Source organism: Scyliorhinus torazame, chromosome 14 (assembly GCF_047496885.1).
Source record: "Scyliorhinus torazame isolate Kashiwa2021f chromosome 14, sScyTor2.1, whole genome shotgun sequence".
Lineage (NCBI taxonomy): Eukaryota > Metazoa > Chordata > Chondrichthyes > Carcharhiniformes > Scyliorhinidae > Scyliorhinus > Scyliorhinus torazame.
In genome coordinates this window covers 73142853-73159057 of record NC_092720.1, presented here as the reverse complement: position 1 = coordinate 73159057, position 16205 = coordinate 73142853, and the positions used below count along the sequence as shown (strand labels likewise).

At 46.2% G+C, this 16205-nt stretch overlaps 1 protein-coding gene across 3 annotated transcripts in view; it reads right to left on the bottom strand.

Annotated features, from left to right (window-relative positions):
• Positions 1-16205, bottom strand: part of LOC140389808 (PEX5-related protein-like) — a 273485-nt gene that overhangs the window by 38655 nt on the left and 218625 nt on the right. For all 3 annotated transcript variants that reach the window (XM_072474344.1, XM_072474345.1, XM_072474347.1), the window contains 2 exons: positions 12616-12732; positions 11381-11524 (listed from right to left, as the gene is read on the bottom strand). In XM_072474344.1, coding sequence (XP_072330445.1) covers positions 11381-11524; positions 12616-12732 — 261 coding nt within the window. The remainder of the gene's footprint in view (positions 1-11380; positions 11525-12615; positions 12733-16205) is intronic.

The window sequence follows — 16205 nt, the reverse complement described above, 5'->3', positions numbered from 1 at the left end:
TAGAGCACAGAGTCCTGCGTCACAGAGCTGCTCGGGATGAACCTTGACAAATACCACTGCACCTCTCTCCAGACCTTCTTTGCAAAGGCACATTCCACAAGGAGGTGGGTGACCGTCTCATTTCCCCCACAGCCACTCCGAGGGCAGCGTGCAACGGCACAGAGCCTTCGGGTGTACATGAAGAATCTGACGGGGAGGGCCCTTCTCACCACCAGCCAAGCTAGGTCATGGTGCTTGTTTGTAAGTTCTGGTGATGAGACGTTCTGCCAGATGACTCTGACAGTCTGCTCAGGGAACCGTCCAACGTCCTCCACAGTCTGCTTTTCCCTGAGGGCCTCGAGGACATTACGCGCTGACCACTGCTTCATTGCCTTGTGGTCATAGGTGTTTTTCTTCAAAAACTTTTCCACGAGGGACAGGTGGTACGGCACGGTCCAACTACTTGGAGCGTTCCGCGGCAATGAGGCCAGGCCCATCCTTCTAACACTGGGGATAGGTAGAACCTCAGTATGTAGTGACACTTGGTGTTTGCATACCAGGGGTCCACACACAACTTGATGCAGCTGCACACAAAGGTGGCCATCAGGATGAGGGAGACGTTGGGTTCGTTTTTCCCTCCCTTATCCAGAGGTTTGTACATGGTGTCCCTTCGGACACGGTCCATCTTGGATCTCCAGATGAATTTGAAGATGGCCTGGGTGACTGCTGCGCCGTAGGGTCGGGTAATGGGCCAGACCTGCGCTACGTACAAGAACACAGAGAGTGCCTCACACCTGATGACCAGGGTTTTTTTTTCCCACAATGGAGAGGGTGCGTTGCTTCCACCCGCCCACTTTCTATCCTACCTTGGCGATGCGCTCCTCCCAGTTTTTGGTGCATGCCCCAGCCGCTCCGAACCATATCCCCAGCATCTTCAGGTAATCTGACCTGACAGTGAAGGGGACAAAGGACCGGTCGGCCCAGTTCCCAAAGAACATGGCCTCGCTCTTGCCGCGGTTTACCTTGGCTCCCGAGGCCAGTTCAAACTGGTCGCAGGCATTCAAGAGCCTGCGTACAGACTAGGGATCCGAGCAGAAGACGGCGACGTCGTCCATGTACAGGGAGGCCTTAACTTGCACGCCTCCACTGCCTGGGATCGTCACTCCTCTTATACCCGGATCCTTCCTGATGGACTCGGCAAAAGGTTCTATGCAGCATACAAACAGGGCCGAGGAGAGAGGGACAGCCTACCTGACTCCAGATTTGATCTGGAACTTTTCTAATTCCCACCCATTGATTGAGACTGCGCTATAGATGTTTGTGTAGAGCAGTTTGATCCAATTGCGAATTCCCTCCCCAAACCCCATTTTGGAGAGCACATCCATCATGTAGGTGTGCGATATTCTGTCAAAAGCCTTCTCCTGGTCAAGGCTGATGAGGCAGGTGTCCACCTTCCTGTCCTGCACGTAGGCGATCGTATCCCCGAGTAGCGCGAGGCTATCAGAGATCTTCCAATGCGGACAGCACTCACCTGAAGTCTCAGAGGCGAAGGGGATGAATCCTAAAGTCTCAGGTCCCTTTAGAATCTGCACATTAGAGTGAGACTAATTCTCTTTCTAATTTGCAGATTTGCCAAAATGTGATCCTGCCCACAATGGGTGGGATTTACATCATGACGTCTTGCGAGATCGCGTTGGATCTTGCGAGGCATTGCGAGCCGCGTAGATCCCAGAAGCGGAGTCTCCAGGTTTTATTGGCCACGCTGCGCCGCTGTAAGCTGACTTCAGGGGGTTGAGTGGCCTTTGGATCGCGCCCAGTGTTTCAACACTGGTGTACAAAATTATCCGGGGTAGAGATAGAGTAGACAGGATAAAATTATTTCCCTTGGTGGAGAATTCTAGAACCAGGGGACATATATTCAAGATCAGTGGCAGATGGTGTAGAGGGGACATGAGGAAGAGTTTGTTTTACGCAGAGGGTAGTGGGAGTCTGGAATTTGCTGCCCAAGTTGGTGGTGGAGGCAGAGACCATAAAATCTTTTTAAAAGTACAAGGACCTGCTTAAGTGCTGTACGATACAGGGCTGTGGACCGGGTGCAGGAAGGTGCGATTAGAAAGGGCACCGCGGGCTTGCATGGACAAGATGGGCCAAAAGGCCTCCTTCCGTGCTGTAACTTTACTATGATTCGATGCAGTGTAAATTCTCAAAGTCAAGCTTCCTGCAGGTCTAACCTGTTACAAATATTTCCCAACTTGCTACTCTTATGTGCTAGAACAAACAGCTTCCATAATGTATTAATTGAAAAGTAGAATTCTGCGGATGCTGGGGATTGGAAATGAAATTGGAAAAAACAGAGCAAGTTATACAGCATCTGTTTCTCCCGCTCTACACAGATGCTGCCTAACCTGCTGAGTTTGTTCCAACATTTAATACTTCTGCTTTTATTTCATAATGTTTTGCGCGGCTGAAGCAACACTCGTTTTTTTTTATGCAGTGAATGGCATGTACTTTTTATGTGGTTAAAATGCACTAGAAATTGTCTTAATTTCCCCTGTAAACTCCTGAACTCTCCAATTGATAAATTAAATGTTTTTGACAAAAGTGAAATGGAAGAAAATATACACAGGAGCAAGGTAAACCAGCAGGTACAATATCAATGCAATATTTAATGCTGATTTCTTTTACCATTTGCCAAAAATACACAGAATTTCTGAAATACCACTTGGTAGTTCTGCTGGATTTGAGCCAATGCATCTAGTGTGGGAGCCGCTTCTGGTCTCAAGCTTCACTTGCCAGAATTTTTGTGTCAGTTTATTTGCATAGCCACTGGAAGATCGCCAGTGTTGTATTATGTACTCTGGGATAACACAGGCTGCAACTGGATGCAGCTTTGACCAAAAGATACTCCAGACCTTGAAGTTAGTTCAATCTGATTTATTGAACCAGTAGTACAGTTAGCACAGTTCTCTATGAGTTCGACTCTCTGCTAACCTAAGTGTGGTTACTCTATCTGACTGAACCAGACTAGCTCTTGCCACGTGCTGGTGGTGTGATACTGTACATACACGTGACTCACTCTGTAGATGTTCATCAGTGGAAAGAGGCAGAGTGTGAGTGCCTCGTGCCTTTTATAGTGAGATACCACCCCTGAGTGTCCTGCCTGTTCATTGGTCATGTCCTGTTCTCGGTGTTCATTAGCTGCCTGTCTGTGCCTGTCTGTATATCATTATCTGCATGTCTGCATATCATGACATCTTCCCTTTTTTTGTATGTTTTGTTGGCACATGGGAACGTACTTACATGTGGTGGCATATATTAACATATTTACAAGCGGTGGCATATGTGAACGTATCTACATGTGAAGACAGCTGTCTAATGTGAGAAAACAGAACATAGCAAACAAAACAAATGTTCATAAGTCCAGTCTCTGGGGCTTGCATCTGATCCTTGTTGACCGCCGGAGAGGTGGTGGTGGGGACGACGGTGCCTTGACAGGCGGGATGGAAGCCTGACTGGTGGCCTCATTGTTCGAGATATCAGGTGGTGGCAAAACAACGGACGGAAACGGAGAAGAAAGCGGTTGCGGGCAGGCAACTTTGCGCAGTGCCCATCTGTTTCATCGCACAACAGAACCATCAGCCATACGTACAACAGATGAGCGGGGCGCAGCCTGTCGAATAACAACAGCTGGAGCAGACCAGCCACCATCTGGTATCCTGATCCTGACAGTGTCTGCCGGGGATAACATGGGCAAATCAGTGGCATGAGCATCATAGCCCTGCTTTTGCTGGTTTCGGAGCTGCTGCACCTTCTGCAGCACCGGGAGGTGATCCAGGTTGGGCAAGTGTATGGCTGGAAGTGTCGTCCGCAGGTCCCTGTTCATCAGGAGTTGAGCCGACGACATGCCAGTGGACAGTGGGGTCACCCTGTACGCAAGCAGCACGAGGTAGATGTCAGAAGCAGAATCCGTGGCCTTGCAGATGAGCTGTTTCACAATGTGCACCCCTTTTACAACCTTCCCATTGGACTGCGGATAGTGTGGGCTGGAACTGACATGTTTGAAATGGTATGACTTGGCAAGCATAGACCACTCGTGGCTGTTGAAGCACGGGCCATTGTCACTCATGCCTGGAGAACGTCTCCTTACAGGCCTTGATGACGGTCCGAGATGTGAGGTCTGAGAGCTTCACGACTTCTGGGTAATTGGGGAAATAGTCAATAATCAACACATAGTCACGACCATTTGCATGAAAGAAGTCGATGGCAATCTTGGACCACGGGGAGGTCTCGATTTCATGCTGCTGGAGCGTCTCCTTACTCTGCGCTGGCTGAAAGCGTTGAGGACCATGTTCGAGATGTCCTGGCTAATACCGGGCCAGTAGACAGCCTGCCTGGCTCTGTGTCTGCACTACTCGACGCCCAGGTGTCCCTCATGGATTTGGCGGAGCACCAAGCTCTGGAGACTGAGTGGAATGACAATCCGGTCCAGCTTGAGGAGGATACCATCAATCACCGTCAGGTCATCCTTTACATTGTAAAATTGAGGGTACTGCCCTTTCTGTCAGCCATTGGCGAGGTGATGCATGACATGCTGCACGAGGGGGTCTTTGGCTGTCTCCTCGCGGATACGAACCACATTCTAGCACACAAGTGCACCAGTGATTCAATCTGCCGGATGATTTCCAGCGGTTCACTAGGCAATGTGATGGAGCGGGACAATGCATCAGCGATGATGAGCTCCTTGCCAGGCGTGTACACTAAGTCAAAGTCGTACCTTCTGAGTCTGAGGAGGATGCGCTGCAACCGAGGCGTCATATCGTTCAGGCCCTTGTGGATAATGTGGACCAGAGGCCTAAGATCCATCTCGACAGTGAATGTCGGCAGGCCGTAGACATAGCCGTGAAACTTGAGAATGGCAGTGAGAAGACCCAGGCATTCCGTCTCGATTTGTGCATATCTTGTTTCGGTGGGCGTCATGGCCCTCGATGCGTAGGCTACCAGTGCCCAGGATGAAGTGTCATAGCGTTGAAGCAGCACGGCACCAATGCCATCCTGGCTCGCATCTGTCGGGATCTTCATCTCCCTGTCTGGGTCGAAAAATGCCAAGACGGGTGCAGTGGTGAGCTTGGCTTTCAGCTCCAACCACTCTGCCTGATGTGCTGCCTTCCACTCGAAGACAGTGGACTTTTTCACCAGGTTTCGTAGGGCTGTAGTGTGAGGCCAGGTTTGGGATGAACTTGCTCAGAAAATTGACCATGCCCAGGAAGCGCAACACCACCTTCTTGTCTTCAGCGATCTTCATGGCTTCAATGGCCTTGACCTTGTCTGTGGCCAGGCGCACGCCCTGCTGAGAGATCTAGTCACCTAGGAACTTGAGTGTCGACATGCCAAAGCAACATTTGGACCTGTTCAGCTTCAGGCTATTAGCATGGACATGGCGGAATACCTGCTGGAGACGGGAAACATGCTCTTCAGGGGTCGTGGACCATATGATGATGTCTTCCACGTACACACGAACCCCTTCAATGCCCTCCATCATCTGCTCCATGATGCGATGGAAGATCTCTGATGCCGAGACAATGCCAAACGGCATGCGATTATAGCAGTATTAGCCAAACGGTGTGTTGAAGGTGCAGAGCCTTCTGCTGAACTCATCCAGCTGGAATTGCCAAAATCCATGTGACGCATCTAACTTGGTGAAAAAACGTGCGTGTGCCATCTGACTGGTGAGTTCCTCCCGCTTCGGGATGGGGTAGTGTTTACGCATTATATTCTTATTGGGATCCTTGGGATTAATGCAGATGCGCAGGTCTCCCGAAGGCTTTCTAACACATAGCATCGAGCTGACTCAGTCAGTCGGTTCGGTTACCTTGGAAATGATGCCCTGTTGCTGAAGATCCTTGAGCTGTGCCTTCAGGCGCTCCCTCAGCATAGCCGGGACCCGGCGTGGTGCGTGGATCACTGGCTTGGCATCAGGTCGTAGCAGAATCTTGCATCGATATGGCAGCATGCCCATCCCATCGAACAAATCCGGATACTGAGTGAGGATGTCGTCAATGCCGGCCTGACGACCCACATTGGAAGATGTCGTGTAAACCCGCTGCACGAGGTTCAGCTGCTTGCAGGCATGCGCGCCAAGTAGGGATGCCCTGTCTGGCTTGACAATTTCAAAACGTAACCGTGCATGGGTGTTCCGGTTGGAGACAAGTAGATGGCAGGATCCCAGTGCCGTGATGGCATTTCCGTTGTAGTCCAGGAGCCTGCTGGAAGGACCTTGGGGGGGCTTCCTGATGCATTTGAAATCTGCCTGCGAGAGGAGGTTGGCACCTGTATCCAGCTTAAATTGGATGGAGCAGTTGTTGACCTGCATCACCGCACGCCATTCGTCCACAGAATCCACAGCGAGGTTGGATTGACTTTGTGATGAGTTGGATGTGGCATATTCGCATTTGGTAATGATGCCCACACAGTAGGCGGAGTCCAGGCATCTTCCTCTGGATCCATTGTGCTGCCAGGATCAGAATCCTGTAATCGGTGTTGCACACTATGAACACGCCGTCGTCGGAATTGGGAGCGCTGGACCCTGACTGGTGGTGCAGCCCTGCACAAGGTTGCATAGTGTCCAGGCTTCCTGGAGTTTAAACATCGCCTGCCTCTTGCAGGGCAGTGTTTCTTTAAGTGGGCGTTGCTGCAGTTCGAGCACGTCATGACGTCGGCATCCTGACGCTCCGCGCATCGTCGCACATACGCAGTGCGGGTGTCGGCCGCTTCGTTAGCCCGTTCATATCGCGCATGCGTGGGGCCCCGGGAAAAGCGTGCAAAATGGCTACTTTCATCAATGCTGAGGCGCTGCATCCGGGCGATGGCCTGCACACTCTCTGCCTCGTGGGAGGCAAGTTTCTCATTTTCAGCCGATTTGTACTGGGCATAGCGATTTTTGGCGTGCTCATGGACTGTGCATGTTTCAATCACGACTGGCAGGATCGTATGTTTGATTTTCAGTAGCTGCTCTCTCAGAGGATCAGAGTGAATTCCAAAAATGATTTGGTCTCTGATCATGGAGTCAGCAATATCACCAAAGTTGCAGGACAGCGCTAGCAGGCGGAAGTTAGTTAAGAAGGAGTTGAAAGATTCATCTTTACCTTGTAGATGCTGTTTGAATATGTAGCGCTCTAAGATTTCATTGGTGTCCACTTCACAGTGACTGTCAAACTTGTCCAGGATGGTCTGAAACTTTGTCTTGTCCTGGCCTTTGGTGAAGAGAAAAGAGTTGAAGAGTTCGGTGGCTTGATCACCCGCTGTTGAGAGAAGCGGGATCTTCTTTGCATCAGACGAGGTCAGAAGCTTCGGTGTACAGCAGAAACTTTTGCTTGAATGTCCGCCAGTTGGCACGGAGATTGCCGGAGGTCCTGAGCTGGTGAGGAGCCTGATTCTTCTCCATGGTGCCGGGATACATTCGCTGGTCATCACGGAACGGACTGAGGTAAACCACCTAGATTAAGCAGTCTCCTGGTAGCATGTAGTGTTATGTACTCTGGGATAACACTGGCTGCAACTTTAACCAAAAGATACTCCAGACCTTGAAGTTAGTTCAATCTGATTTATTGAAACAGTTAGCACAGTTAACACAGTTCTCTATGAGTTTGACTCTCTGCTAACCTAAGTGTGGTTACTCTGTTTGACTGAACCAGACTAGCTCTTTTCCACGTGCTGGAGGTGTGATACTGTACATACACCCTGACTCACTCTGTAGATGTTCATCAGTGAAAAGAGGTGGAGTGTGTGTGCCTCATGCCTTTGAAAGTGAGGTACCACACCCGAGTGTCCTGCCTGCTCATTGGTCATGTCCTGTTCTCGGTGTTCATTAGCTGCCTGTCTGCATATCATTATCTGCATGTCTGCATATCATGACAGCCAGCGTAAACCCATGTAAAAGAGAAGTAATGTTTTGGGTGCTAAGAAATGAGCTTTTAAGAAGCCAAGTTTAACAGCTCTTTGCAGCAATCAGCTGGGGCGGCAGCAGAGAAGTAGGATGGCATTTGGATCACTAAGTACAACACAGGAATGGGGAGCCATTTGGAGTAGGCTATTTGGCCTCTCGAGATCTGACTGTGGCCTCAACTCCACCTTGCTGTCTGGCCCCTGCCTACCACCCCCCCCTCCCCACCCCACTTACTCCTCAACTCCCTTGCTGATCAACAATCTGTCTAATGAGCTTATCATTCCAAAGATGAGGTTAGGTGGATTGACCATGCTAAATTGCTTCCTCATGTCCAAAGATGTGCAGGTTAGATGGGGTTATGAGGTTAGGGTGGGGGAGTGGGCCTAGCAAGGGTGCTCTTTCAGAGGGCCGGTGCAGACCCGATGAGCCAAATGGCCTCTCTCCGCAATATAGGGATCCTATCATTCTTTGAACATACTCAATGACCCGGCCTCCACTGTAAGACAGGACTGGTCAGGTAGAGCATTGGCCATTCCTTTAAGAGCCCCATAACTACATTTTCACACGACTGTCTGGCTAAAAAGAGCATAAGCAAGGGGTCTTAAAGTGGTATGTAATTACCTTCCTAAATTACAATTTTTTTTCCTTTATTTGTTTCATGGGATGTGGCCATCACTGGCTGGCCCAGCATTTATTGCCCATCCCTGAGGGCATTTAAGAATCAACCACATTGCTGTGGTTCTGGAGTCATGTTTAGGCCAGACCAGGTAAGCACGTTAGATTTCTCCCTCAAGGACATTAGTGAACCAGATAGGTTTTTATGACAACTGACAATGGTTTCATGGTCATCATTTGACATTTTAATTCCAGATTTTTTATTGAATTCAAATTCCACCATCTGCCCTGGCCGGATTCGAACCCAAGTCCCCAGAGCATTATCCTGGGTCTCTGGAATATTAGTCCAGTGACAATACCACTACACCACTGCTTCTCCCTACTTGCACATACAGTCCTCATACCTCTTCCTCCACGTCAACAAGATACCATGGGCAGCACGGTAGCATTGTGGATAGCACAACTGCTTCACAGCTCCAGGGTCACAGGCTCGATTCCGGCTTGGGTCACTGTCTATGCGGAGTCTGCACATCCTCCCCGTGTGTGCATGGGTTTCCTCCCGGTGCTCCGGTTTCCTCCCACAGTCCAAAGATGTGCAGGTTAGGTGGATTGGCCATGATAAATTGCCCTTGGTGTCCAAAATTGCCCTTAGTGTTGGCTGGTGTTACTGGGTTATGGGGATAGGGTGGAGGTGTTGACCTTGGGTAGGGTGCTCTTTCCAAGAGCCGGTGCAGACTCGATGGGCCAAAGGTCCGCCTTCTGCACTGTAAATTCTATGATAATCTATGATAATACCACCAAATTACTTGCAACAACTGTCCCAATACATCTGTAAAATAATCCAAAATTGCTACCCTTGCACACAATGTATGTGGGACTCAGGGCATCAAAGGGGGCATCCCACACAACGGGAGATACTCCCTACAAGGTGCATGCCATGAAATTGATAAGAAGGAACTCTGCTCTTGTATTGGGAGATTTAAGCCAGAATGCGAGCAATAGGTTTGTGATGGCGTACAAGATTGTTTTTACATGTCAGTTATGGGATGTGGGCATTGCTGACAAAAGACAGCATTTATTGCCCATCCCCAATTGCCATGGCATTTGTGAAAAACCTTCTCTGTTTCCTTAATCCCAACAGAGATATGGTCACCCACTCTTAGTTTGTACTATAATAAAAAAAGAATGTGTTGGAATTACACAACAGGTTTGGAAGCCCCTGTACAGGGAGAAACAGGGGATAGGATGCTCTGCCCCACCTCGCCACATTTCTGTTTCACCCCGCCGGCGGGATGCTCCGTTATGCTGGCTGGTCAATTGGGTTTCTCATTGTGGAGCAGCCCCACGCTGTCGGGAAACCCCCGGGCTGCCGGCAAAACGGAGCATCCCGCGGCAGAGAATCCAGCCCGCGGTCTATGCGTCATGTTAAATGACTCTTTTTCAGAACTTAGCTTGTACCCTCCTTTTTTGCAGATTCACGAAAATAACAGGAAGAAGACAATGAAGGAGAGACTGCACTTCTTCCACATTGACTGTGACAAGACAAACATGATGAAGATGAGGAAGTTACAATCTAGGCCACCCTGGACCTTCACTTTCCCTGTTTTCCTCTGATGCAATTTCTGCTGTCTCATCTCATTACTCGCTCTTTCATTCCCAAGTGTCATCTCAGATACTTTCAACTCAAAAGAACTAGATTATGTAAGTGAAGATGTCAAATTTTGTGGTTTTTAGAGCAGGAAGAATCTGGAGAAATGGATAATGATGAAAATTGTGACCTCACTGTAAACTGTAGGTAAAAACCCCTTTTGAGAACCTCTATCTACCACATGCCGTGGTATGAACCCATCCCGTCAGCAACAGGATATTTATAGGACAGTTCCATGCTAATTTTTTTTTTAACCAGAGAACATTGACACACTGACAATGTTTCCAAAAGTATGACTGTCAGTGCGTTATGCTAAAATTAGCATTTATGTTCCTTGGGTACAGAGGGTTAATGCAGGGCAAAACCAAGAAAGAGGCATACCTTGGTGATACTCAAGCATTCCCCAGTTGCTCTCTAGAATGCTATTAATGAAGGGCCATGTGAAGAGACTTTGTATTTATATTACTAGAAACAAACACCGTGGGATGTTTAACTATGTTAACATCACCACGCAGATATAAATTGTTGTATATCAGTTTCAAACTTCACGGTAGGTTCCAATGGTTTTCAATGAAAAAGCATTATAAACTGTTTTGTATCATTAGGCATAGCCCCATTAACAGTATATCAAAGTTTGATTTGCTGGTGAAAGCCCCTTTCAAATGTTACAATTACAATCAGAGTATTAGCATATAATCCATTTAATTTCTGCTCGTAACAATAAAGTGATATATATACTTTATTGAAGAAAACAGTTCTCCAGCTACCCCAACTGCATACTGATAATTCATTTAATTGAAAACTGCAGTGGAATGCATTGAACATTATATGTTAATAATGGGTCCACATATATAGGAAATCTAGACCGGAATACTCTGATTGTTTTGATTCAATTTTCCTGCCGGCAACGCAGGCCCTCCAGCGGGTTTCACGGCAGCGCAGGGTAGTTACAATTGGTCGGAGGATAGAACCCCCGCTACCAGCGAAAGGCAGGTAGCCGAGGAACATACGGCTGGTGGACCAGGGAATCCCGCCCCTAATGTTCTTATATATCTTACCTCTTTGAGAACAAGCAAAATGCATCTCATATTTGTAAGAACACAGTGCTACACATTATGCATTACATAAACTTCTACAATTGTTAACATATTTCACTTTTTTAATATACTTATGATTGCTGAACATCATTAGCCTACCTCTGCATCATAGGGGTCCTGCAAAATTGCTGATTCCAACAGTAAGACTGCATTGGGCAGATCTCCTTCTTTCTGCTTTTTTATTGCTTCCTCAAATGCATTGGGCCAGTCTTTGAAGGGATTGTCAGTGTGAAAATAATAACCCTGTAAGCAAAGGTCAATTGAAGTGAACATCTCATGATGAAAATCATAAGAATTGTTTATCGAACTTCGAGAACAAAATTGTTCTGCTGACTGATAGCTTTATAGGCATTATACTGCATATAATTTATTCACTATTATCTTGCTATTCATGATTACATTGATTAAATTGCTTCATTCCTAATTATCTCCAAAAGGATCCATTCAACATTTGTTCGACTCCTTCCAGCCCTCATTAATTTGCTGTTTTAACTGGTTAGCACTACAATTACCGGGTGGAGGTCTTCCAAAGCAGTGCAGAGTATCCTGCTGCCTCTGAGCCAGAGGCTCCAGTTTTGAGCCCCATCTCAGCACGTGATGGCCAAGGAAAATGCGTTCATAACGTGACCAAAGAGGTTAAGTATCAACCTGTAAATTAATCCTTCTAACACATGCCAATGGCAGGCAGTGCAGATGAACAAGGAGCATGAGTAGGCCACTCAGCTCTTCGAGCTTGATCTGCCAGTCAATAAGATTATGGCTGACCTGATTGTAACCTCGACTTAACATTCCCACCTACCCCCAATAACCTTTCACCCCCTTGCTATTCAAGAATTTTTCTAGCTCTAGAAAGAGAGTTCCAAAGACTCCATAACAGTGGGAGAGATTCCTGGCCAGCTATGTGATGGAGAGAATATTGGAGCCTCTGCCATCATTATCCATGAGCTCCAGACTACAATATACATGTACAAAATGCATGTTGTCAGCACCTCAGACACCATGAGCAAACTGTAACTCACCACCATTACTACACGTACTCACATCAATCCACTATTCATTACTTGGGCTCTGTTTCATATGAGGCAGACAATTAGAATCCATCTTATGTAAAGAATGAGGTAATAGTACATTAAAGGTTTGAACTTTTTTCAGCTATATTTTCCTCACTTTTGTCCTGTACAGTATATTAACTCATTATTATACTGCAAGCATTCATTGTCACCATTTTCAGATATATTTTGAATATACAAGAGAATCAAACAACCAAACATTTAATAGTTACAAAAAATGTATTCTAAAGCAACATTTTGTGAAGGTCATATTTAAAAAATCACCTTTTCATGTGGGGAGACGGTTGTATTTGCTGGAGGCTGCTCACTTCCTGCAATCCAATTCCTACGTGCCATTTCCTCCCATTCATCTTGCATTTTATCCCAGAATTCTGTGTCAGACTGGGAGAGAACAATAAAATACAAAAGCTAAAGTGCTTCAATCACAAGATAATTTCAATTCAATAAAACCATAGAGAATACTTGGCAGCAATTTGTTAAGTGCAGATGTCCAATTAAACTGATGCTTTCTATAAGCCACACCAGAATGATGTACTTGCTAAATGGGATTGAATTTGACCGCGACTGCTGAAGAAGAAAATAGAAAGGGTAAGCCGACTTTACAATATATGGTGCTCTAGAGGCCTCTTTTAGGATAGGTTTCAAAGATATCCTTTGAGTGACAATCCAACCTCAAGAATGCTAGTTGCTTTTGATAATTATACATATTCCACTATGCATACTAATGGTGAAGTAAATTTTTTTCTGAAATTAATAATTTGTTTTTATCAAATTGTGATTACAATTGCCCTTTTCACAATCCTAAGAAGCAGGATATATCTACGGAGTAATATACCATCAATTGGTTAAGTCTTTGGCACTACTTAATTTCAATTATGGGCGGCACGTTCGCACAGTGGTTAGCACTGTTGCTTCACAGCTCCAGGGTCCCAGGTTCGATTCCGGCTTGGGTCACTGTCTATGCGGAGTCTGCACATCCTCCCCATGTGTGCGTGGGTTTCCTCCGGGTGCTCCGGTTTCCTCCCACAGTCCAAAGATGTGTGGGTTAGGTGGATCGGCCATGCTAAATTGCCCATAGTGTCCAAAATTGCCCTTAGTGTTGGGTTGGGTTACTGGGTTATGGGGATAGGGTGGAGGTGTGGACCTTGGGTAGGGTGCTCTTTCCAAGAGCCGGTGCAGACTCGATGGGCTGAATGGCCTCCTTCTGCACTGTAAATTCTATGATTCTATGATAAATTGCCCCTTAAGTGTCCAAAAAGGTTAGGTGGGGTTGCTGGTTTACAGGGATAGGGTGGAGGCGTGGGCTGAAGTGTGATGCTGTTTCCAAGGGCCGGTGCAGACTCAATGGGCCGAATGGCCTCCTTCTGCACTGTAAAGTCTATGATTCTATCATCATAGGCCAATTCATTCATTCCAGGAACCAATCTGGTGAACCTTCAGTGCACTGCCTCCAAGGCAAATATGGATATGGCCACCAAAACTGTGCACCTTACGCCAGGTGTGGTCTCAGCACGCCCTATACAACTGTAGCAAGACTTCTTTACTCTTGTACTTCAATTGCCTCACCATAACAGCTAATATGCTGTTGGCCTTCCTAATTGCTGTATCTGTCTGCTAACTTTGTGTTCCTTGCACAAATGTACCCAAGTTTCTCTGAACATCAACATTTAAAACGTTAACACCTTTTAAAAAAATCTTCCACACTTCGATTCTTACCACCAAAGTAAATAAGTTCTCACTTCCACCCCCCCCCCCCCCCCCCCCCCATTAAACTCCACCTTGTTACCCACTCACTTAACCTGCCTATATCTCATATGAACATACAAATTAGGATCAGGAGGCCATTCAGCCCCTTGAGCCTGCTCTCCCATGACTGACCTGGTTGTGGCCTCAGCTCTAGTCTTCTGTCTACCCCCTATATTCTTTGACTCCCTGGTCAATCAAGAATTAATCTAACTCAGCCTTAAAAATAATCAATGACCCTGCCTCCACTGCTCCCTGGCTAAGAGAAAATCCAAAGACTAACAACCCTGAGGAAAAAAACTGTCCTCATCACCACCTTAAATGGGAGACCTCTTATTTTTTAAACTGTGCCCCTAGTTCCAGTTCTCCCACACTGGGAAACATACTCTCAGCATCTCCTCAGCATCTTGTAGATTTCAATAAGATCATCTGTCATTCTTTTAAACTCTAATGGAAACAGGCTAAATGTTTGCAACCTTTTCTCATACAATAACACCTTCACCCCAGGAAGTAGTGAACTTTTTCTGAACTGCTACCATTTCTTAAGTAAGGAGGCCTAAAGTGTACAGTACTCCCGAAGTGGCTTCAACAATGTCCTGTGTAACTTTAGCAAAACTTTCTTTTTATATTCAATTCCCCTTGCAATAAACAAAACATTCCATTTGCCTTCCTAATCACTTGCTGTACCTGAGAACGTCCTTATTCTGATTCATGTACCAGGATACGCAGATCCTGCTGTGCCTCTGCAAACTCTCTCCATTTAAATAATATGCTACTTTTATATGCTTCCTTCTAAATTGGACATGGTCACAAATTTCCATATCATGTTCCATCTGCCAAATTTGTACCCACTCATTTCACCTAGATATATCTTTTTGCAGACTCATGTTCTCTTCACAACTTACTCTTCTACTTATCTGTGTACCATCAGCAAATTTAGCAAATGTACATTCAGTCCCTTTATCCAAATCATGATATCATCTGTAGACCTCATCCCTGTGGTAATCCAGTTGTTATAACTTGCCAACGCGAAATGACCCACTTATCCCTACTCTCTGCTTTATGTTAGCTAACCCATCCTCTATCCACGCTAATATGTTACCCCTTATACCATGATCTCTTATTTTGTGTAGTAACCTTTAATGTTGCACCTTACAAATGCCTTTTGGAAATCTATCACATCTAAAGATTTCCCTTTATCAACGTTACTTGTTACTTCCTTAAGCAGTAATAAATTTGTCAAACATGATTTCCCCTTCACAAAACTCTTTTGAGTCTGTGTGATTGCATTAAGATTTTCAACGTGCCCTGTTATAACCTCTTTCACAATAGATTCTAGCACTTTCCTTATGACAGATGTTAGGCAAACTGGCCTCCTTTAATGCTTTTCATCTCCTTTGTTTCTTGAATAGAGGAGTTACATTCACTGTTTTCCAATCTGATGCGACCTTTCCGGAATCTAACTAATTTTTCAAAATTTAAACCAATGCGCAACCACTACTTTAAGGATGCAAGCCATCAAGTCCTGGGACTGCCTTTTGTTCTAAAAGTTTTCTGGGTATCCTTTCCCTGGTGATTGCAGATGTTTTCAGTTCCTCCCTCCCTTCCACTTCTTGATTTACAAGTATTTCTGGTCGTTATTTGTGTCGCCTACAGTGTAGATAGACACAAAAATCTGTTCAATGCTTCCGCCATTTCCTTATTTCCCATTATTAATTCCCCATTCTCATTCCCTGCAGATCCAATGCTAATCGACTATCTGCTTATACATTTCTAGCTAGTTTTCTCTCAGATGCTAATTTCTTCCTCATTATGTTTTAGCTATTCATTGGTTTTTAAATACTGTCCAATCTCCTGGCCTACCACTAACCTTTGTAAAATTGTGCACAGTTTCTTTCAACTTTATGCCATCTTTAACCAGCCATGGGTGGTGCGGTGAATGTATTGCTGCTACAATTCACCACTGTATTGTGTTGTATTATGTTGATGCCCTTATGGGCTCCGCCTGAGGCTCCGCCCCCTCAGGGGTGGTATATAGATCTGCAGCCTGTCGGCAGCACTCAGTACAGTGCAGTCGCAGACAGGCACTGATCTAGCTTATTAAAACCACT